The sequence below is a fragment of the Gadus morhua genome, chromosome 13 (assembly GCF_902167405.1).
Source record: "Gadus morhua chromosome 13, gadMor3.0, whole genome shotgun sequence".
In the NCBI taxonomy this organism is placed as follows: Eukaryota; Metazoa; Chordata; class Actinopteri; order Gadiformes; family Gadidae; genus Gadus; species Gadus morhua.
The window spans coordinates 22,047,184-22,073,309 of NC_044060.1; the positions used below are offsets into that span (position 1 = coordinate 22,047,184).

A 26,126-nucleotide genomic window follows, 5' to 3' on the forward strand; every position below is an offset into this window, starting at 1 on the left:
TAGAAAATATGTAAATTATATAAATAAAAATCATATATTAATGTATACGGAAAAAAATGGGGGCTCTTACTTTTATGAAAATAGTGTACTTCCGTCTCCGTTAGCTTGGGTTCTGCGTGACGCCGGAACCACAGCTGTAGCTAGCCTGACAGCAGCAGCATCCTTTGGTTGTGCCCGGATTAAAGTCGACTGGATATGGCCGATCTATATGGTTTGCTTTGATTTAACCTACCATACATAGGGCATGTGGCTCCATTGAAAACATGTTTTCAGTCCAAACAAAGGATGGCGACACAGTGTTATGCTGGTTTGGAGTCTAGTGGGTTTTCAAAGTGAGCAGAGATCTTACACTGGTACCCTACGCTATTATTGTTGCCTCGTTGTACCCTGGTGAGACAACCGTGTTTCAATGAGCAGGTAATTTACCCGTCTTTACCAATACACACTTATTGCTGACAACATACGAGTTGGTCAGCAATACACACTTATTGCTGACAACATAAGAGTGGTCAGCAATCTGCATTGCCTGTAAAGATACTGGGTAATAAGCCTCGACGAAGAAACTGACTTTCTTGTCTACCATTATCACTTTGTATGTTGATAGATTTTTGCATGTATCATTTAGTTCTTCAAAGAGTACGTGATTAACTATCAAATTGTTGTGATTTTGACTCTAGGCTCAGAACCATGAACTTGATACGCCTACTTTGTCGCCACAAGACGGTGCTGGTGATCGGCAGCGTGTGTTTGTTTGCGATAGTCCTGCTCTTTCTGGCCAAATGCACATCAGAGACCCTGAAACAGACTCAATTAGATCCTCCAGGCATAGCCCCCCGTGTCTATGCCCACCAATCCCACCAAGAGCGACCTGACCAGGCCTCTCGTGTAAAGGACCTCTCTGCTTTCCTGGTGGTTCTTATCACGACTGGACCGAAATACACGGAGCGCAGGAGTATCATCCGCAGCACATGGCTGACCAAGCGGGACTCTGACATTCTTCCCATGTTTGTGGTTGGAACCGCTGGGCTTCCTATCGAAGACCTTCAGAACATTAATACAGAGCAGGGCCGCCACAAGGACTTGCTTTTGTTGCCTGAGTTACGGGACTCGTACGAGAACCTCACACTCAAGCTGCTGCACATGTACTCCTGGCTGGACCAAAAGGTGGACTTCAAATTCGTCATGAAGGCCGACGACGATACCTTTGCCCGCCTAGACCTTCTCAAAGAGGAGCTGAAAGCCAAAGAGCCCAAGCGACTGTATTGGGGTTTCTTTTCGGGACGAGGGCGGGTGAAAAGCGCTGGGAAGTGGCGTGAGAGCGCTTGGGAGCTGTGCGACTACTACCTACCCTACGCGCTTGGCGGTGGGTACATCCTGTCCGCAGACCTGGTGCACTATGTGCGGATCAACGCTGGCTACCTCAAGACGTGGCAGAGCGAGGACGTGTCCTTGGGCGCCTGGCTCGCACCAGTGGACGTGAGGCGCACGCACGACCCGCGCTTCGACACAGAGTTCAAGTCACGCGGCTGCAGCAACAAGTACCTGGTGACGCACAAGCAGAGCCTGGAGGACATGCTGGAGAAACACCAGACGCTGCAGCGTGACGGGAAGCTCTGCAAGGAGGAGGTCCGGGTGAGGCTGTCCTACGTCTACGACTGGGGAGTACCGCCCTCTCAGTGCTGTCAGAGGAAGGACGGCATCCCCTGATCCCATGCCTGTGTCCTGGTGTGTTTTAACCATTTTGTTCTTGATCGCCTTTAGGGTAGATATCCTTGGATTCTTAGCCAATGCTTTACTTGTTTTGTCTATTTTTGTATTTATTGTTAATTTATTATGGACCTGTGAGAGGAAACTTCGCGATTTCTTAAATTAAACTTGGATGAAAAAGGGAGGGGTGGGGCTTATTGTATTAAATGTTGGAAAAGTATTGTATTTTTTACCTTATGATATTAATGTATTGGGGATGTGTGTACATAGAGGTGCACACTGAATGTAAACAGAGTTGTATAGGGTTCTCCAGATATCTCTGGACTTCTCGTGTTTTTTAATCGATCAAAGCACTTGGTCAAACTCCTGGTCAATCGATCAAACAGCTGAAAAGACATGCGGTGCAGTGAATGTACGGTTATGGTACAGACTTTGGACACTAAGATACTATTTAATAGGGCATACTGTTTGTTGCACTTAGAACATGCTACATGCAGTTGCCCACATCCCACCCCCAACACCCTCAATGCATGTTTCCAGCAACTTTGACAAGATGCTCCTATTTGTTAAATATTTCCCGTTGCTACAGAAGTTTTGTTGATGTACATTTTTGCAACTTACCCACAATTGGTAGTTCCTATTTTTTCGAGGAATTTCCATGGCTACGCTTTTCATTTACAATTACAGTGCTAAAATATTTGAATGTGTTGCTGTCCACGGGTCAGTCTGCTTCAATGTGTCCTTTAGGTTTGTAATGCTTTTCTGTTGTCATTAATGTAGTTAATTCGTTTATTGTTTACATGTCATTGTTCAAGAGATTTTTTTTTCTAATGCAAACACCAGAAAAATTTATAATAGCACATTGTTTGTTCAGGCAACAAGCCGGATACTGCCAGATAAACAGTCCTTTATTTTATGCATGGTTGTTTTAGGCATAAATCTCACTATACTTAAGACTTAACGATTGCAGAGAAAGTGACCCTCTGTCTACAGGTGTGTGTGTAAACAGTGATTTTTTTGTCTTAATGTTCACATTTGGCATGGTCACTTTGTACACAGACCTGGATTTTCATTGTTTTATCTAGGTTCTTCATACACGGCCTCTGATAATAAAAATACAGTGTATTTATACATGATAATGCTGCAAATTAAATATATTATAACTAATAATGAAAGCAGTATGTGTATCTGGCCCATCTGATATATGTTACCATGATTACTGGATTCATATTTAAGGTTATTGGAATCTAAATTAAATACAAAGAAAATGTGTTGAACAAATTGTTAGTCCGTTCATTGTGTGATTAAGTTAAGTAGTATTTTTTTTCTAAATATAACGTTAAGATCCATGTACAGCAACGATGGAGAAATAAAGGTTTGGTCACAATGCCAAAATTGCTGGTAACGTTTTGCTAGTGTTTTGAGTATACCTTAGTCAAGGAATAGAGTATCTCATATTGACCACAAGAGGGAAGCACATGCTCTGCATTCTCTGGATGGTAAACAAAAAGAAGAAGAACCAGAAGAGGAAGCCTCTGGCTGCTGCTGCGAAGAATTCGTTAGCTTTGCATTACATAATTTAAATGTATTGCGAATCTTTCTGAGGGGTTCACACTACATAGACAACCCAAACCTGCCATCATGACGAACGGTAGGTTCTTTAAGCTTTTGGACGATTAAGGAGGTTTAGAAGACCAAATAATCGCTTGTTTCTCTTTGCATATCAATTAGCTGTAGACGTGGCCCATGTTCTATGTTAGGATAACTTGTCAATCATATTACTTGCTCTAACTTTGTATTGATTCCTATTTATTTACTCAAATTGGTGCTCGACTCTACTTCTAGCCACGTAGGCCTACGATACAAACATGATCCTGAAAATGGACATGGGAAGTAAAGAAAGTGTACAAACAAGTTTGACGGGTATCTGATATGGTCATCGTTGTTTGGGATGTAGTGGGCTGCTTATGCTGTTTCTCTTTTGTATTTTGAATGAAAGTCTAGTTGTGCTCACAAATTGCACTTTATTAAGCCAAAACCATACCCCACTCATCATCTCTCTCTTCTGCCTACAGTTTACTCTTTCGATGGCATTCTGGTTTTTGGTCTCGTCTTCATCTGCACCTGTGCGTACCTCAAAAAGGTGCCACGCATCAACAGCTGGTTGCTCTCTGAGAAGAAAGGGGTGTGGGGGGTATTTTACAAAGGTAGGTTTGAGACCTTAACATAAGAGCTGCAATATTAAAGTGGTAAACTATTTATTTTCGAAAACAAACTTGACACTTCTTAACCAATTTATGATCAAATATAGATGATCCTGCAACCAGCAATTTGCAATTAAACTATGATGCATTGAAATAAAAAAAAAAGTAATTCTTGAACTGAAATGAACTGTCCGTTCTGGCTTTATTAACATTTGGCTATTTCATCTTCCTCAGCTGCAGTGATTGGGACACGGCTTCACATTTGTGTGGCAGCATCCTGCCTATTAATGGCTTTCTACTTGGCTTTTGTAAAATGAGAACTTCACTGGTACGGACCGGACGGGTGTCTAATGGACTTGTGTCATTGGTTGTCGGTTAATCCTTGTATAGTGTATACTTATGGGATTATCTGGCCCATAAAGCCCTAATACCCTTTTGGATACATTCTAAGGACTAGTAAATGGAAGCCTCCTCCTACAAAGCCAAGTGTGAGGCCTGGACTTCCGGACCTCCTCTCCTTCACATCCTCCTTTTATGTGGTTGCCCATTGAACATGCAGTTCATACGATAGTTATGGCCAATTGGAAAGTATCTTTCATCCATGCAGTTGCAACCAATTGGAGAGCACTTTTCATGTCACAGGGTGTCAACACTGAGTCATTCCTGAATCCTGAATAATGCCTTGTTTTTGCCCCCCAAAGAAAACATGTTAAATGGAGGATCTTAGGTTTTGTACTGAATGAAAAGGTGCTAAACGGTGTATCTTTGTGATGTCCAGTTCCTTAGTAGAATATGAATCATTAAGCTGTAAATATTTAAATGCATTTGACCGACAGTTACAGGAGCATACAAAGTCTAATGCTACATCCGCATTGATCCAAGGGGGTGTAATTGAAAGACAAAGCTAATATATATAAAGTTGTGTACACATTTCTTTCTCCATTGGAATCCCTTAGGACCCTTCTACCACTATGGTTTCACTACTCGGGAGTGATGTGCATGTGGTTTGCATCTCCAACATGAAGTTACATCATATTAATCAAAAGGATATGATATTATTAGGAAGGTATGAATGATTAGATGTAAATGGGTGGTGGTCTACCTGACGATTAATCTATATGTCGAATGGGGATCATGCTGATTATCCTGTCAATTATTCCTTGGTCATAATGAAGTTAAAGAAATAAACACATTTCTTATATTATGTGAAATGTCATCCTTTTATTATTATTTTTTACCAAAATTAACGAGTGTGTGATAGTGTTAAGAAACCATTACGTTTGTAAGTTAATCAGTAAGTCAAGTTTATTGTCATTCAACCATATACATATTATACAGCTCAACGAAATGTTACCCCTCAAAAAGAGCAACATTAACATAAATAGTCATGAAGCACCATGAAGGAATCATAACAAACATTACAGGAACATTTAAAATGACAAAATAAACATAACCAAGAAGGCGGGTCTGTGGCATGGTGTGCTACTTGTGTTTCAAGTTCGGTGTGCACACCCGTTTGTTAACATAGTGAGCAGTGCAGCATGATGACAGTACAATTTATAAAGATGTGATAATGGGCTGGGTGCTGATGGTTTAATGTGGATAGAGCAGGGGTTTTAGAGGTCTGACAGCCTTTGCAGAGCTGGTTATGATGCTGCAAAATCTCCTGCCTGATGGCAGGGGGGCAAACAGTCAGTAAGATATAATATTTTATAAATTATATAATATTAAATATTTTTGCAGAAATCGAATTATATACCTGTTCATCTTCTTCCCACATATCCAGTCACATTTATTTTACTCAGTTTTGACTGTTATTGAACATTGTTTTGATATGGGTTATTCATTGAAACAGTATGTTAATAATTGGATCAAAAATGATATTGTCAAACTGCACCTCAATCAGATGTTCCCAAAGCAGAAGTAAAAATGTTCAATGATTCTCACAAATCTAATAGCCTCCAAAGCACAACAAGGTGTAGTCACCCCTTGCGGCTACACGTTCACCATGTCCAACTGGCCTCATTCTGAGAAGGAAGTAAAAGTCAGCAACTTCTTCCTGCATTGTTAAACGACCGCAGGAGACCCAGCCAGTAAAGTGAGGTACACGGATGAAAGTCAGAGATCGTTGATGGTTGCAGTCAGAGATCATCCGACCGCACAAGAAGCATGCCAAAGAAGCATACCATGTTGAATAATTTTGGAATTAAACATTTCCTCCATTCCAGAGTTGTTAATAACTGGCACTACACCTCAAGGGAAACAAGTCCTGCCACCAAGCCTTACCCCAGGCCTTTGGCATCCACATTCACCAGAAGGTGAAGCCATTGAGTGGGGAACTTCTCAGCCCTATCTGTAGGTGTTCTTATAGAAGAGTGTAGGTATACATTAACGTTGGCTTCATGGTAATGACACTTGAGGAATCCATTGTCAAATATGCACAAAACTTAAAACTCTGATTATCTTATTGATAAAATAAACAACTTTAGAATAATTCACTGTGGCACTGTTACAAAAAGAACACAAGGCGTCGCTAAAACGGATGTACACATGCAGGACATTTGAGAAACAGGTTTTATGTCCCAGCTAGTAATTCCAAAGTTACGTTTTTATATTAAGTGTTTAAAATAATACTGGGAATATACATACACTACAATCTTGGCTGCAAATGTAGTTTTTCTACCTCGCGCGAGATTGTTGTGATATTCGTGAGCGCGCGCTGTCACCGACGGAGTGACGTAGGCGAGTGGAGTGACGGAGGTTACGTTTCCGCAAGACGAAGCAAGATCGGAATTTACGTCGTCGGGGAAAACCTAGTGGCTGCTGCTGTTGGTGTCTCGAAGGTCTCCGAGAAGAAGTCGTTTGAAATCACCTTTTCACCCCATTGTGCACGGAGGGAGATTAGAATAACTGCAGCGTGTTTGCACGCAGAAGCGATCAGATGAACAGTGAATGCTGAAACGTCCCGATTGATTGTTTTTTTCTACGGGGCACTTACCACCACACCGTGCGAGGGGAGCAGAAGTTTCGACTCGCTTGTTTTGTCTCTGCGGGGCAGGCTATTCTGCAGGAATGTCGCAGAACGAGAGACCCACGTTTTATCGACAGGAGCTCAACAAAACCATATGGGAGGTCCCGGAGCGCTATCAGAACTTATCCCCGGTGGGCTCTGGTGCTTATGGATCTGTGTGGTAAGGAAACCGTGGAGAGCAAACGCATTGCCTTATGCAATCGGGGTTGGCGTTACGCCTAAAAACATGTTTTAATATATTGTTATGTTATGTTATTCTACATATATTCACACACTGTGTGCTCTGCCCGATGCACATGGTGGTGCATGCTTCGGTGCCATTCGCGTATCTTCGGCGGGTGGGGGCTATTATTGTTTTCGTGCATGTTCTTTAGCTATTGTGGTTCATATCCTTTGGTTTTCCAGAGTTGAGGGGTACTGCTTCGTGCACAATAACAGAAGTATAACAGTTGTACATTGTTGGATGGTAACGCTGTATAAAGATGGACGTTCATGCTTTTAGAACCATGTTTAGATCCATTTATTTTGTTGCATCCACCATCCAGCGGAAATGTGAATCTAGTTTTACGATGTTTATATTTGTGTCTATATTCTTGTGTCCGCTTACAATTCAAAATCGCAACGGACAGTTGGGACTTTGCAAATGCTGCTGGATTACGTTTCTCGCTTTCTTTTGCAGGATACTCTGTATCGGGGGGGGGGGGGGGGGGGGGCGCATGCATGCATGCATGCATGCATGCATGCATTTATTTAGTCTACTTTACAGTTGTGAACCGTGTCACATGGTTTCGGGAAAGGGCCCCTCTCCCATACTGGGCTCTTGCAACATAACTCCAATCGACTGTGATGAGTCTAGAATGATGTCACCCCTTCTCCCGTTGTTGTACCCATATGACTCATAGTCCCGAGATTAGGTGGTCGCCTCAGCAGCACGAATGACTGATTCAGAGTCAATTAGTCATCACGTAGACCTGCTTAGGGATCAAGCAGATCACACCTTCGCACTGTCTATTTTTCTTCCTCAAGGCGGGAATGGGCCCACTTTAGTGCAAAATGGTTGGGGACCCATTCACCTTTTTACCTTGGTAGATCTACCGTGCCCAATGTGCCCATACACACGTAACTTATTGCAAATTGTTTGTAACACGATGGAAAATTTAAGTTTATAATGCAAAGTATAATCATTACATTTGGTGGAGGCTTCGTTCATAAAAGTTTTGCAATAGAGTGAGGGTCCAATGGGAATATTGAATAGGTGTTAAGAAAATGTATGGGCTGGAAATAATACATTCATATTAGGAAGTCTGATGAGAGCATCACTCACAGTTCTCCTGCCGTTACTTTTACAAGCACACATTTCAATAATTGCTGAAAGCTCAGAGTAAAAATGTGATGAGAGCGAAGTCAAGGTTTGAAGTTGTCACCTTGTGATTCAAATTGTATAATCCATGGCCATTCTAATCAGAAGTTTCATATTTTGCAAAAGCCTACTGAGCCTCTGTTCCTCATTTTTGAACTCCCATTTCCTATGAATTGATTGTGTGAGTTGTATTATCTTTGCAGCCCATAAGTCCCCATGCATGGTCACTAGGGGTCTGCCCATGGTTGGCCACAGTACAAAATAACCTACAGTTGCGTGCTGTAACTGTTTGCCAAAACACAATGCTTGACAAACAAAGCCAGTTCATATACTGCTTCACCCAAAACATATGAATACTAGATTGGGTATTGACCTCAGTTTTCCGACCGTCCTTCGATTTGGATACAGAATCTAAAGTCAATTGTCGAAGTGTTTGGCTATAGCTATGGCCGGGAGCCGCCAATGGCATGTCGCAGTACATGCTGTGTGCTCGGCGTGTCAAACATTCCAGTTAGGTAGCACATGTCTGTCGTCTGTAGCAAGATAAAAAGGCCAGGAGGGACACAAGGACAGGCCTGTGTCACTCGGTTCACCGGCAGCCGCAGGTAATGATGATTACGACCCGTCTGCTCCTCGTTCCTCTCATGCTGGCCCTTCCTGACAATGGCCTTGTCTTTTGGCCTCTCGGCTTCTTTTACGGGCCACTTTATGGACCCACGTTATTGCACTTGCATTCAACTTGGCCTAATTCGAATTTTGCTGCTGTCTCCACTTAGAAGCGTTCTGTTTGCTCTGCCGTTTAGCAGACACACGTGCATGCAAACACGCACACACAGACACATGCATGTGCTTTTACGTTTATAACGCTGCATGTAGGCCCCAGTGAGGTCTATGCTATAACTCAATTCCTTTCCTTTCATCCTATTCCCAAGAGTTAGGGCATTAAGTTATGCACGTTTAGCAAGTTATTTTTTTTATGTTGGCATGTTATTAATGTCAGGAATGTGACTGCTACCATCGCCTGCACGTTGGGAGTGCCAGTGTTTCTGTTGTCCCTAGATGATAGGCTTCCGATATTTGAATACGTTGTAGATCATTTGACTTCACTGTGTGTGTGTGTGTGTGTGTGTGTGTGTGTGTGTGTGTGTGTGTGTGTGTGTGTGTGTGTGTGTGTGTGTGTGTGTGTGTGTGTGTGTGTGTGCATATCTGTGTGTGCCCTTGTGCTTTCTTGTATGTATGCACTTGTGTCAGTGTGTGCTTTCTCTTGCTGTGCCTTTTTATGATGACCAGAGTGAAAGTAAGCACAGGGCTCTCACTTGCACTACTTGGATGCAACGTGTAGCCAGCTGCTGCTCCTAGGATGACTTTCGCCTCACATTGCCTAATGGAGTTTGGGTCTTTATGGTCGTGCAACTGAATATTAAATCATTATGCTCAAATTGGTCTTATGAAACATTCCTGCTTGTATTGAGCTCAAAACACATTTTCATGTTGCTGCAGTGAGTGCGTTTCCTTTTAGAGAAGACTGATTAATAGTTGTATTCATATATCTTGCATTGTGATATTTTCCTTTTTCAGATGCTTATGTATCAAATAGCAAGCTAATTACTCAACAAGTTAAATACCACGTCTGCAATAAATATTTTTCAAGTATACCAGACAGTACATCAAGTTTGGGTTATGAACATTGTGCATTTAAACACAACAATACTCTTCTTCTCTCCATACATTACAGAGGTTTTGAATAGTCTTGGATGTGCAACAGGATTAGCATGCCTGAGGGCTAAACATGTCTAAATAAATATTGTAGAGAATGATTGCCCATGGATTCTACCTGGGTATTGTGTTAATTTCTACACAATGAGCCTTTTTTTATTACTTAAATGATGAGTTGTTTATATGAAACACACCGGAGCTAGTATGTTAGACAACAAGTTATTGGCTGACTGGCTTTGTTACCCCAGGGCATATTGTGTTTTATGATGCATGAATCGAAAAGCTCAAATTTGGCGCCACCTAATCGCTTCTTCAAGTGGCCAAGAGTTCATGATTTTAGAATTTATACAAAACAGAAAATAAAGCATAATTATCTCTGTCAGCGTTTTTGCTGCCCACTTTCATATCCAAATTTCTTATGAGATTCATTAGGTCTGAAACCATTGTGTGCCTGTCTCTCCATCTTTCTCTTGCTCTCGCTCACAGCTCGGCATATGACGTTAAGAGTGATCTGAAGATTGCGGTGAAGAAGCTGTCCAGGCCGTTCCAGTCCATCATCCACGCTAAGCGGACCTATCGGGAGCTGCGGCTTCTCAAACACATGAAGCACGAGAACGTAAGTTAAACCTCTGGACCGGGGGGTTCCTGCCTTACACAGGCGGCGACCGCAAGGGCTGCAGAGCCTTTCACCCAGTATCTACGAAATATTCAGTGCATTCAAATTAGAGCCCGACCGATATATCGGCAGGCCGATATCATCGGCCGATATTAGGCATTTTTCAAGCTATTCGGTATCGGCATTTATAATGGCCGATAAATGAATATTAAAAAAGAAAAAAAAAGTTGGTCCACCAGAGGGCGCTCTAACGCCCAAACCCGCTGAATGCAGCCAGAGTTACGCCCCGTACCCACTACCTCCTTCAGACAACGGAGGTGGGAAGGCGTTGCTGACTGATGGGGGAGTAGTCTTTGCAGAGGCATCCGTCAGCCAATCAAATCGCTTCACCGGGTTCTTTCCGCTACTTCCTGCTTGTTGCAATGCAAGATGACCCGCTTTCCCGCTTTCCAGTATCGTCAGAGCCCGAGTCGCGTCACAGTGCTTAAATTTGCAGACGCGATCTGATTGGATGACGGATCCGTCGCTGCCGAAAAAGTTGAACATTTTTCAACTTCTTGACTTACGCCCCGTGCCCACTACCTCCTTCAGTCAACGGAGGTGGGAAGGCGTTGCTGACTGATGGGGGAGTAGTCTTTGCAGAGGCATCCGTCAGCCAATCAAATCGCTTCGCCGGGTTCTTCCCGCTACTTCCTGCTTGTTGCGATGCAAGATGACCCGCTTTCCTGCTTTCCAGTATCGTCAGAGCCCGAGTCGCGTCACAGTGCTTAAATATGCAGACGCGATCTGATTGGATGACGGATCCGTCGCCGCCGAAAAAGTTGAACATTTTTCAACTTCTTGACTGAGCCGAAGGCTCCAACGGAACGGACGGATCCACAATGCATTGCGAGTCCGTCCCCATTAAAGTCAATGGGGATCACGCAACGGACGCATGTAGTGGGCACGTGCCCTGAGCCGAAGGCTCCATCGGAACGGACGGATCCACAATGCATTGCGAGTCCGTGCCCATTAAAGTCAATGGGGATCACGCAACGGACGCATGTAGTGGGCACGGGGCGTTACGCCCCGTGCCCACTACCTCCTTCAGTCAACGGAGGTGGGAAGGCGTTGCTGACTGATGGGGGAGTAGTCTTTGCAGAGGCATCCGTCAGCCAATCAAATCGCTTCGCCGGGTTCTTCCCGCTACTTCCTGCTTGTTGCGATGCAAGATGACCCGCTTTCCTGCTTTCCAGTATCGTCAGAGCCCGAGTCGCGTCACAGTGCTTAAATTTGCATACGCGATCTGATTGGATGACGGATCCGTCGCTGCCGAAAAAGTTGAACATATTTCAACTTCTTGACTGAGCCGAAGGCTCCAACGGAACGTACGGATCCACAATGCATTGCGAGTCCGTCCCCATTAAAGTCAATGGGGATCACGCAACGGACGCATGTAGTGGGCACGGGGCCTTACGCCCCGTGCCCACTACATGCGTCCGTTGACTGATGTGGGAAGGCGTGGCTGACTGATGGGGGAGTAGTCTTTGCAGATGCATCCGTCAGCCAATCAAATCGCTTCGCCGGGTTCTTCCTGCTACTTCCTGCTTGTTGCGATGCAAGATGACCCGCTTTCCATGCAGTATCGTCAGAGGCCAAGTCGCGTCACAGTGCTTAAATTTGCATACGCGATTGTAACGTCCCCCGCTGGGGGAAGGGGTGGCAACATAAAACCAGATGTCTTTGGTTAACTGGAATTGTTTATTTGTTTATTTAGCCCAGAGCATGGGATAAGTTCCCGTGTAGCAATTAACAAGAACCTCAATCAACCAACAAATAACCATTCGAAGACCCAATATGGCAAGCTTCATATCCAAGGCCAGCTGCCGTGGATGTTGAGCTCGCCCGTGCTTTATCCTCCCGGATCCTCGGCCCTCCGATGCAGCAGCCAATCACGTCCGGGGACAGGTACATCAAAATTAACATAATGGTCAACAAATCACACGCGGGGAAAAACACATGATCATTAGCATGAGCATCGACAAACTGAGGATTTTACCCATGAGGGCGGGGTGTCAATCAGCAACCGTACAGCGATCTGATTGGATGACGGATCCGTCGCTGCCAAAAAGTTGAACATTTTTCAACTTTCTGACGGAGCCGAAGGCTCCAACGGAACGGACGGATCCACAATGCATTGCGCGTCCGTCCCCATTAAAGTCAATGGGGATCACGCAACGGACGCATGTAGTGGGCACGGGGCGTTAGGCAGAGTGAATGACGGAGATCGACGGATATCATCGGTGTTGTTCATGTGTGCAAGTGTGTTCATGGTAAGTTGGCAACTGTCACGAGACAGACATTGCTTGAATAACAATTAAAAGAACATCCCCATCAATTCTCTAAAGTCGATAAGCATGACTTAATTCATGACTACCATGTCCAGTTTTGCCGTTGTTACGTGTTAGCTGAGAGTGAAAAGGATTTAAAGGATAACTACAAATAACCAATGTTAGGGAAATGTGTTTGTTTTGTTGCGCGTTTCTGGATTTTTTTTTTAATCTATATATATATCGGCCGATATATCGGCATATCGGATTTTTAAATCACAAAATATTCGTATCGGTATCGGCCTTAAAAATTCTATATATCGGTCGGGCTCTAATTCAAATATGCAAACGTTCACATTTCATGTCATTAAGGTCTTCTTAAATAGGAATTATTATCAACAACAACATAGTCAAGGCATTTAGGTCTTGTGGCACTGACCCCACACTTTTAAAACCTCTCCAAGCTTAAACCTAGCTTAACGTGCTTTTTTATTGTTGACTCAGAGCTAATGACCACATGTTTGCCGAGGAAAACAAGGTCCTAATATGATGGGTTAACGGGGTTGACCCGACAAGCTAAAATTAGAAACTTTCCTTTTAAAGACTAAAGCCCAATATGAGCGTTAAGTGTTTTGTTTTCTCCTATACTTGTAATTATGGGAGTAGGACCGCAATACCCACTCCTGCTGAGGGGATAAAAAAGCAATTGGTAGTCTTGCAACCTGTGTAAGTAAAACAAAACAAGATGCCAGCCCATGCCGGAGTGTGCGATGCGTAACGCGAAGCTGCCAAAGCAATAATATCAATTGTCTTCCAGAAGCAGTTATTTAATGTTTTGTGATACCTTTGTTTCTGTGTATTCACCAAAACAACAGAAACACTTGGCCCTAATTCCTGTTACACTGTAACCTGGGAAGTAGAGAAAATGATTAATGTCCACTCGGTTGTCTGACGTGATGTGTCACTGAAAGCTGGGCAGTTTGTTAATCAGAGTTCAAATTGTGAAATGTTAAGGGCTGTTAAATCTAGGTAACTGAAAGGGCACTGTATCGACCTATTAACACGAGGGTACTGCATGTGGAAGACAAAGGGGCTGATCAAAGTGTCGACCTATTAACGCACGGGTACTGCATGTAATAGAAGACAAAGGGGCTGATCAAAGTGAGAACTTGTGCCCTCGGTTCCTACTCGCCACAAAAGTGTGATTTCAAAGACAATCTCAGTCCTGACGGCAGCCAGATAATTTTTTCTCGCCGCTGACTAAACAGAGGAAATTGGTATCGCATTGTACTTGTATGCTCGCTTGAGGAAAGGAAAGGAAAGGGTGGGGTGGGGGGGGGGAGAGTCTGCAGACACTTGTTAACCCATTGCTGTAAGGTTTACATGACAATGCATGAACAAGTCCCATAAATGCATGGGAAAAAATCTATTACACCCCGGCACCCACACACACACACCAACCCTTCAATCTAGAGGGTGATTTTGAAGCATGTTCAGTTGGTGTTTTATGCTGTTATGATTGATGGCTTTCCTCCAGACTCTGTTATTAGGATATATAGGCTTCGGTGAAGCAAAGTCTGATGAATGCATGTGAAAGTCTGTTACACCCACACACCAGCCATATAATGCAGACAGGGAGATTTTCAAGTCTGTTGGTTTATGGTTGTAATGATTTACGACAAATGTCATCTGCACTCTGTTATTGGGAAATATAGGTTTGGACAAAGCCCTGCTTTCAATGCACCCTAAATCCCTCTGTTGTGAAAAGCAGCCTATGCAATCCGTGTGGGCAGTGGAATGGGCGTGGGGGTGGGATTATGCTGTTCCTGTTGCCAGGAGACTCCACGGGTTCTCAGTTTTTTTGATAATAAGAGTGGACCAATCGGCTGTTTGTTTTGGCTCGTCTGCCAATAAGCTCCATGTTGGCGCCCTGCGTGGGCGGGCTGCCTCCGTGTTTTGAAACATCATACCCACCCCAGTGCCTCCCCCCAGGGACAGGGGGGAGAGGGCTTGGTGTTGGATCCTTTTGACTTCAAGCTGCCTGCGTACGTGCCGGCACACGTGCACTAACGGCACATTAGTTTCTCCTCTGATCTTATTGCAGTCTCTGTTTGGCTCCCAAACTCTGCTGCCAGCCGCTTGCAGTAGTTCTTATTGTATCATTTTTCTTCACTTTTCTTTCTCCAAAATGTGCACTGGCATTCTCTGCTCTGCGTGAATTTCCTGTTGTTGTGCAATCACAGTTGTGCTTCCCACGGGGAGAGCTGTTTAGAAGACGGGAGAGCAGAAAGTCCCAAAAATAGTGTGCACACGTTTTATTAGGTAAAATGCAGACGCCCTTCGCCCCTGCCTGTCCTCGCCCTCAGTTCATAAGAACAAATAATCAACATCCTGGAGTAATATCTCGATGTAGCAGGCACTGCGGTAGTGCACTGTGTCGTGTTTTTCGTACACTACGGATAACGTGCGCATATTTTAATCCTGCCCAAAATAATTTAGAAGTGTACAATTTGAGGGTTGACATATTGCCCGACATATTGTCGGGCTGTGTTTGACTGTATTTTTCATGATGCGTTATTTTAAGAATATAATTGTCCAGGTGCAGCAGGCCACCGACAAAGCCTTGTTAAGGTGACCTACTTTAAATATACTGAGTGACAATTAGGATGGGTTCCTTCACAAGCACTTTCCTGTTCTTCCAACAGGGATCTTGACTCACTTTACATTTGCATGGTTGAAGTATCAAGTCGACCCAATTGGGTGTCAAAGTGGTTGGAGAATAATCACGCCACTCGATGTCTAACCTTTGACCTTTTTCCCAGGTGATCGGCCTATTGGATGTGTTCTCACCAGCCACGAGCCTTGAGGAGTTCACTGATGTGTAGGTGATTTTTTTAAATTCCTACCAGCCTGTAGAAAAAATATAGTGTGTATCGTTTTTCGATAAGAATTCTAATCTCCTAATGAGTGAATTGAATCTGTAGCATCCAAAACACACAAAAGGTCATATTCTAAAGACACGTGTTCTGCAAATAAAAGGTGGTGTGTGTGTGTGTGTGTGTGTGTGTGTGTGTGTGTGTGTGTGTGTGTGTGTGTGTGTGTGTGTGTGTGTGTGTGTGTGTGTGTGTGTGTGTGTGTGTAAAACAGTCAGCGACCTTGAATCGTCTGAAGCTGGTTGTGCATGTATCGTGGAGATGTGTGTGTGACGGGAACACGCCCTTTTACTGCTCGCTAAACAACAGCCCAACATGTTCCACTTGACTCTGCCTCTCCATGAGCAGAGGATGGAAAACAGAGAGGCGAGGGCACACAATGCTTCCCACAGATGGAGGTGTTTTCTGCAAATGCCCGCCAATCCTCGCTAATCTCACTGTTGATCAGTTCACTGTGTGCACACCGCAGGGACATAGCCTATGTACACTTGGGGAGGCCGGATCATTTTTATTCTTCATTTTATTTATCAAGCAATGTATTTGTTTAGTTCAGTTTGGTCAAATATTGATATATTGATTTATAGATGTGTGTGTATACATGTATATGTATGTTTATGTGGATATATATATATATATATCTATATAGATATATATATATATCAGTGTATTTTAAAAGTGATCTGAAATTGATTAATGTAATCTGGCATTTACAATTCAGTAAATATCAGCCAAAAAACATACTGCAATATTTTTGTGACTCCCTTCATAATTTAAGGTATCTCGTGACCCACCTGATGGGGGCGGACCTCAACAACATCGTTAAATGTCAGAAGTTGACAGACGACCACGTCCAGTTTCTCATCTACCAGATCCTCAGGGGGTTAAAGGTCAGTCTTCCACCCCTATCTGTCCCATCCTGGGTCAGATGTCGTCCCCATCAACCAGTTTACAAACCAAAACGTGCATAAGATGGTACCTGCCCCAATCATGTCAGTAAGGTCGTGAAAATAGCTTGGTGTAAAAACATTTCCCCATTGCTTTCCCTTTTTTAATACACCACCAGCCCTGGAAAATGTGTTAAGATTAATGAAAGCACTGTAGGCTAACTTTTGCCACTGCCTAACGTTGTTATTGTGCACTCATTAATCGCATACGAAGGCTTGTATTCATAACCCCAGAGCATTCACCATGCTTTGATTAAAAAGGGAATACAGGGCTTCTACTGTAACTGCAGGAATGGTGTTCAAACCCAAATCAGTGTTTTTTTTTGTACAATAACATTGCTCAGTTATTAGTTATCATAAAGGGATAATAAAAAAATGCTATTCCTTAATCTTTCTCTACAGTACATCCATTCAGCAGATATCATACACAGGGTAAGTGCCTGCCACTTTAATGTGTTACGTGTTAAGATATTGAAATACAATGTATTTATCTTCTATTTGGGCCATTTCAGATTTATTTTATGGAAGTTTATGGAAGCCCAAAGTAGAATACAATGTTATGATGCTGATGACTCAAACACATTCAGGGACACAAATTCACATTCATTGACTCAAAAATTGTGATTAAGAAAAAAATGCCATTCTCAACAACTTGACGTCCAAATGACACACTGCATCTTATTTCTTTAAAATGATGATGTATTTTCCCGTAAAACGGGGAGGACTCAAACCCAGTTTACACAATTCAATCTATATCTGACCCATTGGGATTCGAGTGTGAGAAAGTGGGAAATGAGAAAACACGTTCGCCAGCTGTTTGTTCACCCAGGCTTTATTTGAGGGTGTGTCATGATGACATCATCGAGGGGAAACTTGCTTGTGTCATCATGACTCACACACACACAACAAATCTCCTAGAAAGAGTTGCGAGTAACTGTTAAGCGCACTATTGACTGATCAAAGAGTTGATATAACTTAGCAAACAGATTACATTTGAAAACAATTTGAATGCTTTGTGGAATGGTTAGGTGAATGGTTTGGCTGTGCACTAACAGGGTCCATGTGTTCCTTTTCATGTTTTTTTAAAGGATCTAAAACCCAGCAACTTAGCAGTGAATGAGGACTGTGAGCTGAAGGTAAAAGGACACTAAGACTGATTAACTAAATGACAATGATTTTTATTCATTCTTTTGGGTTCTACAAGAAACAAATCACATTGATTTCACTACTTTTGTTTTCCCTCATTATTGCCCCCCCTACCCCCTACTCCTCTCTTCGCTGTGACCACACTAACACACTCTCGCTCTCGATCACTCACCCACTGTCACTATCACTCACCCACTCTCTTCCTCTTCACTCACACGCGCTGTCTCTCTACCGGCTCCGATTTAGATCCTGGACTTTGGCCTGGCCCGGCACACCGACGACGAGATGACTGGCTACGTGGCCACGCGGTGGTACCGCGCACCAGAGATCATGCTGAACTGGATGCACTACAACATGACGGGTGTGCATGCACACACACACACACACACACACACACACACACACACACACACACACACACACACACACACACACACACACACACACCCCTTTTTGTAAGGAACACCCGTACTAAAGACTACTATACACATGCACGCGCACATGATCATTCGTCATTCACTTGTATACTGGCAGCAGCCTGAGAGATCAGCTTCAATCAGCTAGGCAAATAACGTGAGCTGGCGTGTGTAGTCCCCAACCATCACCTAGGGAACAGACCGTTTGTTTTTTTTAGTTTTCTGGCTGAATATTATCAGATTTGCTATCATTAATTTCTACGGCCGTGGTTAAACTGAAAATTGTGTCACGCGATCAAGCCAGGATGCATTAACAAGTCAGGTCGGGAAAGTCGCAGATCGGATCCTGCTCATATTGTTATCCGATGGGTTGAACCAGGCTCGCATTCGGGGCAGATTGCATAGGTTCATGCCATGTACAGCAATCTGGGCACAACAGAGTTGGGTACTGGCTGTGTCATTAACACAGCCAGTACCCTACTCGGCATACATAAGCTGGCATACATAGGCTGCCGTGCATATATGATGCCCTGAAGATGGATTCAAATAAGTTTGGGTTTTAACCAAGACTCAAGACTCTGTTGGTGTCATGGTCAGATGTCCAGCCTAGGAGAGTCACTTCCAGGGTGTCCAAAATTGCACCCGGTTGCACCCACTATACTGGAGGCTTTAATGTAAAGCATGCAATTACCTCTGCAATGATCTCCTTCGCAATGCACATCCAGTGCGGACCATACCAATATCATTTTAAACAAAAATAAATAAGGGCTTCTCTTCCACCAAGCCCCGTTTCAGAAGATTACATTTAAAAAAAAAAATCACATTGAAAGTAGAATTGCAACCGATGCCTGAGTTGACCTGTTTGTGTGTTCTGGGGACCCAGTGGATATCTGGTCGGTGGGCTGCATCATGGCGGAACTCCTCACCGGAAGAACGCTCTTCCCGGGCACTGACCGTATCCTTTCAGCACTGTGTGTTTGTACGCTGCTTCACATCGAGAGAGGGGAGGGAGAGAGATCACCTGCTGGAGAGTCTTGGGTTCTGAAGCTTTGAGCTTTTGTCTGGGTTACCACTGTATTCTTGATTTGTGACAGCCACTAATGAGCACTTTATTACTTCTGCTATCCATGCATTGATTAATGAAGCCCGGAAGGGATTTATGGTTCTTCTGGATTATGGCAGTAATCAAGTGTTCATCAAATCTTATCAAAATGGCTGCAGGGCCAACGCATTTCAAAGTTCAATACAATGTGATTGATTTTTATTGTTTCATTGTCATGTAATTTTAGTCGCAGGGTAAGGTCTGAACAAACTATAACCACTTTTTGGTTCAGTGGCACATCTACAATTACTGTGAATGGAAATCCACCATCCATTAAGCAAGAACGTTTACTACTATTGGATTTGGCCAGTTGGGGCATTTGGCCATTGTCCATGTCCAGATGTAAATCAGACATGATTTATTTTCGACTTGAGATGGCGATCAATTATATTCCAAACGAGGGTTTAGCAACTCTAATAGCTGTATCTTTGTGTTGTTGAACCCAGGTAAATGCATATTTACTGCCCTGGCTAGGAAGCATTCTCCAATAGTGCCCCCGAACCAGGAAATCCACAAGTTTTGAATCTGTTTACTCTCTACTGTGCAATGTCCACAGACTTGGAGATTGAAGCACGGAATTAGACCTGGCTGTATTATAGGCAGCGGGATAATTCCGAATGATAAGTGCAGAGCAAATTTTCCTTCAGTCCAACGGTACGTGCAGCGCGGTCTGTTCTATGTAATTGCCACATTGTCTTTTGTTGATCTCCTCCTTTTGACACACTGTGTATTTGAATGATGTCCATGCTGCTGTGGGGCTCCTTGATTGGAAACCAAAGATATAAACCAGCTGCAGCAGATAATGCGCCTGACGGGGACGCCCCCCGTCTCTCTCATAAGCAGGATGCCAAGCCACGAGGTGAGACCCCAAACACGCCGCACAGCCACCCTCCATGCTCGCACATGACCAAGCTACAACTGCCATTCAACCATAGATTCAGAGTTCTTTATTGGCTATCAGGATCTGCAAAGAGAAATCACTGTTAGAATTAAACAGTTTAGAAAAAGCTACATGGAGTGAATATATGAGATGTGGGTTATCAGGGAAACCCCTAGCTGAAAGTGGAGAGGGGAAGGTTGCATTACGTTCTCCTCGCCGCAATTCTTTCTATGGAGTGCACTATTCATGAAAAGGAGACTCATCTGATTCTACTGTATCGTCTTGCCTTTGGTTTCAGAGAATATAAGCTGTACATTTGAGACAGAAGGGTTCAATAACTTCAGGACACTTAGACAAATGAGAAATGTAATACAAGGCATTGCCTTTCTGCCCTTCTGGATTCAAGTTCAACCTGTTGCAGCCTTGTGCAGTTCCTTCTATGGCTTGTCATAGGAGAGTCTGATGTGAGTTGCCATTTTAGCGCCTCCATCCCTGATGGCGTTGCCTTTGATTTCTCATCAGAGACCCTAGACTTCTCTGTAAGCCTGTCCCAGATACTGACTTCTTGAATCAACATTCATAATAGAGGGGAAAACTGTGCAGTCTGTTTGCTGAGGTTAACAATGTTGAGGCAGACTACTTGGTGTATACTTGATGTTTAGCGTTGACGCTCTCTCCTAGTATAACCATTATTAAGTAAAACAATTCAACAGAGGTTCAGTGTTTTTTTCTTTTCACAGGCAAGGAACTACATCAACTCACTTCCTCAGATGCCAAAGAGAAACTTCACTGATGTGTTCATCGGCGCGAACCCGCTCGGTAGGTTCAAGTTCAGACTGAGCGGTGCTTGTATGGGTGCCTCAACACTCTAGCTCACTCTACTGGTGGAACACAGGATTGTCTCGTTAAACAATTTAACGACGGATCTCTTCGAGGCACCCCTGAAATAACAATATACGTAAACATGAAGTATTACTGAGAAGGCAAAGTACTTTGAATGCTTATGAATAATCACCTCAATCACCTCAATAAGCACATTTTTGAAAGTCTGTTTCCAGAAGTGATTAACTGGGTCTTCCAATGAGGGGGTTTGTTTTTAATTGGAGGCTCTGAGGTGGAGTCTGTTCTGTTCTGCTCCATGTTTGCCTGGCTGGCGCGTAGGTTTTTCACCTGGTTCTTTGTGTGCTGTCCCCCCCCCCCCCCCCCCCCCCCCCCCCCCCCAGCGGTGGACCTCCTGGAGAAGATGCTTGTGCTGGACACGGACAAGCGGATCACAGCCTCGGAGGCTCTCGCCCACGCCTACTTCTCCCAGTACCACGACCCAGACGACGAGCCCGAGGCAGAGCCCTACGACCAGAGCTTCGAAAGCCGGGAGCTGGAGATCGAGGAATGGAAGAGTAAGTCGTAATGCTACCGCAGCTAAATGGAGCTGTGGTATTGATTTAGTAATGGAGTCTGAGATCTCGTGAACATACCGGAGCACAGTGTTCTCTTAGATGGGCCTGCTTTGCCGTACAGAGCGGCCAAGGGGAAACTATTACTAGCAGTCATCAGTTATCGGATACATAATAGAAATGTATTGTAAAACAAAATGTATCTATAAGCAGCAGTTTAGTTATTAACCCTAACCCTTATACTTGAAACAAGGACAAAATACAAACATTCATCAATGATCAACTTTACAATAATAATACAAATGATTTGATTCATCGAATGAACGTTCCAATAGTGTTGAAGCGCTAAGGCTTACCAACGAGACATTAGTCTAAAAAACCTGACTGTGATGTGTGGTCTCTCAGGACTGACCTACGAGGAGGTGGTGAGCTTCGAGCCGCCGCCCGACGACGGAGACGAGATGGAATCCTGAGGGGGTTGGCGCTTCTATCCTGAGCAACACAATGACAACACTCTCTAGGACTATATCCTTCCCACACACACACACACACACACACACACACACACACACACACACACACACACACACACACACACACACACACACACACACACACACACACACACACACACACACACACACACACACACACACACACACACACACATTCAAGTGCCTGTCATCGATAAGGTTATTGGTATGGAACACGGTGATTTCAGGGGTGTTACGGCCAATAACCTTTCACTTCATTTATGCCTTCCATATCCTTCCTCCACAGTTTGTTTCCCGCACTTTTCTCATGCCCTTCCACTCCCATCGGTCCAAGGCAGACTTTGAATCCAAGCACATTCGTCTTAGTTTTTCTGTGTGTATGTGTTAGTTATTTTACTAGCTTTAGTTGAGTCGAAGACACCCTGTGAATATCACAAAAATACTTATTTGAGCCACACGTTTAAATACTATTTTAACAGATGTAATTCTAGTGACAATGTCATCACATGGGCTCTTAACTTATGGCAACTGTCATCACAGCTGCCATATCAGAGTAGATGTCCTAATTGCCAAGAACCACTTTCAGTCGAACCTTAACGTGGACCCAGGATTTCAACTCCTTACTCTCTGGGAAAATGTATTTAAACATGAATACATACAAGTTCTAAAGGATGCAAAGTATCTAAAGACGTAGTCATAAGAGACTTGAGGCTAAATGTATTTATTAGTGTTGGATATGAGAGCCTATTTATTGACTTGCATAATATTAACAGTAAATAGAGTTAGCGGTTTTTACATCCCTTTGACCTTTTTACCTTCTTGAATCTATGTATTTCTACTGAGGTTACGCTCTTCCCTCAAAATAAAAATAAAAACTGAGCATAGACACACTGATGAGATTGAAAATACAGTCAATATTTTAAAAGCCATCCAGTAAAATTGTAATTACTATCAGTACTTGTAAATATAACATTAGGGCACTCCCACCAGACATAAGTTACCGTATCTGTGTTGAAATCACAATCCACTTAAGATCAACTAAAACTGGATATGTAAAAAAAAAAAAGAAGATCCTAAGGCTCTATACCAAGTATACTATATAAGGATCTAGATGTATAGATACCTAAAGAACTTTCTAAAGTAGCAATTGGCAGTCGTATCCCAAAGCCTTCAGGGTCAGTTCCTAGTGTTAAACCACAACATGTCTTATTTACACAGGATAGCCTTGGAGACCGTTACCAGACGATTAGCAATCTTTTAGTCCGCCTTCTCACCAATGTCCTCATGTTTCTACTGTTTGCTCAAAGCACTTCCTGTTGTTGTGCCCCAGGCCAGTGCTGTGGGACGAGGGAGCATTGGTCAGCCGTCTCGCAGCTGTTTTTCATTAATGCGAGATGGAGTCAGATTGGGTTATACATATTTTATTTCTTTTTAAAACCTGGACATTATAACTTTGAATTCAATCATGTATTCCCCTTTTTTTGGTTGCGTTTCTATTTATGTTTATTGAATGTTGGGCACCGACCTGCTCTGTATTTATGATATTTTGTTATTTGTCTTCTGTATATTGATGTAAAAGAGAATATGTTATTTTGTGTCAATTTTCAAGAATATTTTCTATTTATGGAGAGTTTCAACCTATATCCGAAACCAAAACTATATCAGTACTTTATCAGTAACTTAAGCCATGGTGACTGCAGCTGTAACTTGTGTATCAAAAAAATGCTTGGAAGCCATTTGAATAGTTGGATGATTGAGCTTGACCAATTACATTCCAACACATTTTCGTTTTTACAGTTGATTATGTCAACATGTGAAATGTTCACAATTTCAGTGAAAGCTGTTGCTTTTGATTTATTTTGAATAGCTAGCTTGTCAACACACTGATTATTCAAACCTTTTAATGTTCTTAAACTATTTCAGATGATTGCAAATTATTGGTGCATTTTTAGAGCAAAACTTATCCCACAGAGGAAACGACCATATACACCTAACTGGAGCTTAATGGCTGTGAATCCTATGGCTGCTCTTTTACTAAACAAGGCTGCTTTTATTTATATCAAAATTAAATGAAGTGTGCATGGACATTTGAGGATACACATATTTTCTGTTGACATACAAGTTATATCCACAGTTGCCATGAACTACAACCAATCAGAAGCTTGTTTTTCTTCATCCACTGCAACTTTGTTCAATTATTGCTTGAGCGATTGTATGTTATTTCTTATGTGTAAGATTGATCTGATTCTGTGATTCTATAATACTTGACATTATTTTACGCTACAACTGGATGCATTTGCAGATTTAAGTAGGCTACTTTACTCTGGAGATTCTTCACCGCATTACTTTCAAGGCACATTTTTGTAGCTTGAAGTGTTTGTTTACTCACTGAATGCTGGTGAAATTTTTAAGCGGCATCATTTGTAGATTAATCCAAAAATGTATACTTCTTGGCCAATTGATTAGGCCCCAATGTCAATACGATAAATTATTCTCGTTGCGGTATTTCTTGGTTTAAATGTTTTTACTTTTGAATGGAATTTTCCTTTATTCATTGCTTGATTCTATTTCACTATAGCAGGCCATGCCACCTGTAAATATGATTATTAAAAATAAAGGCAACTATTTTCAAACATTTGTAAGGAACACCTTTTAACTTATTTTAAAGGAGACGTAATATTGTGTTTTCCCAACAAGTAAACATAGTATATGAGTTCCAGATTTTTTTTTATCAAATCTGTTTGCTTGAAATAGCTTGTTGGAAAAGCAATCTCGCCTATCGCTATTCCCCGGATATATACCGGTCATTATCAGGAAAATAAGCCCCGACAGGGCGAACAGGACACCGACGCGAAGCGGAAGTGCCTTGCTTCTCTATGAAGGGGCTTATTTTCGATAATGACCATCGATACATTATCTCGCTTATTGCACAGCTACTTGCCAAAACGAAAAAATAACTTCAAACGGTGTGTCTTTTTACAATTTATTTGGAACCAGCATTAGTAGTGTTGATCAGCAGAGAAATAGTCCGCCAAAGACATATGAAACTGCAAACAGGCCAGTAGGAGGCAGAATAACAAAAGGCATCGACCATGAGATTTCAATATTGATGTTGCAATGTACTTCTTGGAAAGAGGGGTCGAATCCAAAGGAATAGCTTTAACGAGACTTTATTTGTATAAAGTATTTTCGGTATGGTAAACTGATGCTCTGAAGTAAAGAGAGATTGGAGATGTGCCTTAGCACGTGCGAGAGTGTTCTCCTAGCTGATCCTAACCACAAACCCACGTATGGTAATCGCTGCCGGGAGAGTTCTAAAGTTTGTGGCCAGGTGGTCTTCTTTATGGACTCAGCGAGGACCGGAAGACTTGGAGAGGAACCGGTGTGACGTAATCCTCGGTTTTCCTCGCCTGGTCTGTGATGCTGCCCTCTGTGGCTAAAGTATCTATTGCAGCCTTCAGTAATGTCCTGCTTTCCCTTGTGGCTATGTGTAGTATTTACGGCTTATATATTTGGTCCTACCCCCTATTGGTTAAGTGAGGGAAATACAGCTTGTGTTCCTAAAATACGTAACAGTCCCTCCTTGGTCATCTTAGATGACCATACAATAATATTTTAGATCATAAACACCATTTACCACACCGAAAACATAGTCAAAGTAGAATCTATCATCAACACCATCAACCGTCATGGAAGAACCTCTTGAAGAGAGGGGAAAAACCACTACGCGTCCCCATAATACTGAGACGGCATTCACGTTGTGGGTCTTGTTGAAAATACAGGTCATTATTTAACAATACAACAATGAACATGAATCTTGTTATCATACAATCACATGGCCAAACAGCACACAAACAAAACTATCAATAGAAAT

At 42.8% G+C, this 26,126-nt stretch overlaps 3 protein-coding genes across 3 annotated transcripts; all 3 read left to right on the forward strand.

The window, feature by feature from the left end:
* The first annotated feature begins 95 nt into the window (after positions 1 to 95).
* On the forward strand, positions 96 to 2,988 carry b3galt6 (UDP-Gal:betaGal beta 1,3-galactosyltransferase polypeptide 6). Its single transcript, XM_030374409.1, has 2 exons — positions 96 to 417; positions 678 to 2,988. Exons 1-2 carry the CDS (start codon positions 410 to 412, stop codon positions 1,705 to 1,707), a joined length of 1,038 nt encoding a protein of 345 aa, XP_030230269.1. The 5' UTR covers positions 96 to 409; the 3' UTR covers positions 1,708 to 2,988.
* A 223-nt stretch (positions 2,989 to 3,211) lies between these two features.
* tmem167b (transmembrane protein 167B) lies at positions 3,212 to 5,115 on the forward strand. The gene is made up of 3 exons (XM_030374161.1): positions 3,212 to 3,358; positions 3,783 to 3,914; positions 4,146 to 5,115. Exons 1-3 carry the CDS (start codon positions 3,349 to 3,351, stop codon positions 4,226 to 4,228), a joined length of 225 nt encoding a protein of 74 aa, XP_030230021.1. The 5' UTR covers positions 3,212 to 3,348; the 3' UTR covers positions 4,229 to 5,115.
* Positions 5,116 to 6,677: 1,562 nt separating this feature from the next.
* On the forward strand, positions 6,678 to 24,889 carry mapk14b (mitogen-activated protein kinase 14b). The gene is made up of 12 exons (XM_030374160.1): positions 6,678 to 7,102; positions 10,505 to 10,634; positions 15,766 to 15,824; positions 16,652 to 16,763; positions 17,223 to 17,252; positions 17,909 to 17,956; positions 18,213 to 18,327; positions 19,266 to 19,337; positions 20,264 to 20,343; positions 21,105 to 21,183; positions 21,588 to 21,761; positions 22,164 to 24,889. The coding sequence occupies exons 1-12, from the start codon at positions 6,984 to 6,986 to the stop codon at positions 22,229 to 22,231; spliced, it is 1,086 nt and encodes a 361-aa protein (XP_030230020.1). The 5' UTR covers positions 6,678 to 6,983; the 3' UTR covers positions 22,232 to 24,889.
* The last annotated feature ends 1,237 nt before the right edge of the window (positions 24,890 to 26,126 follow it).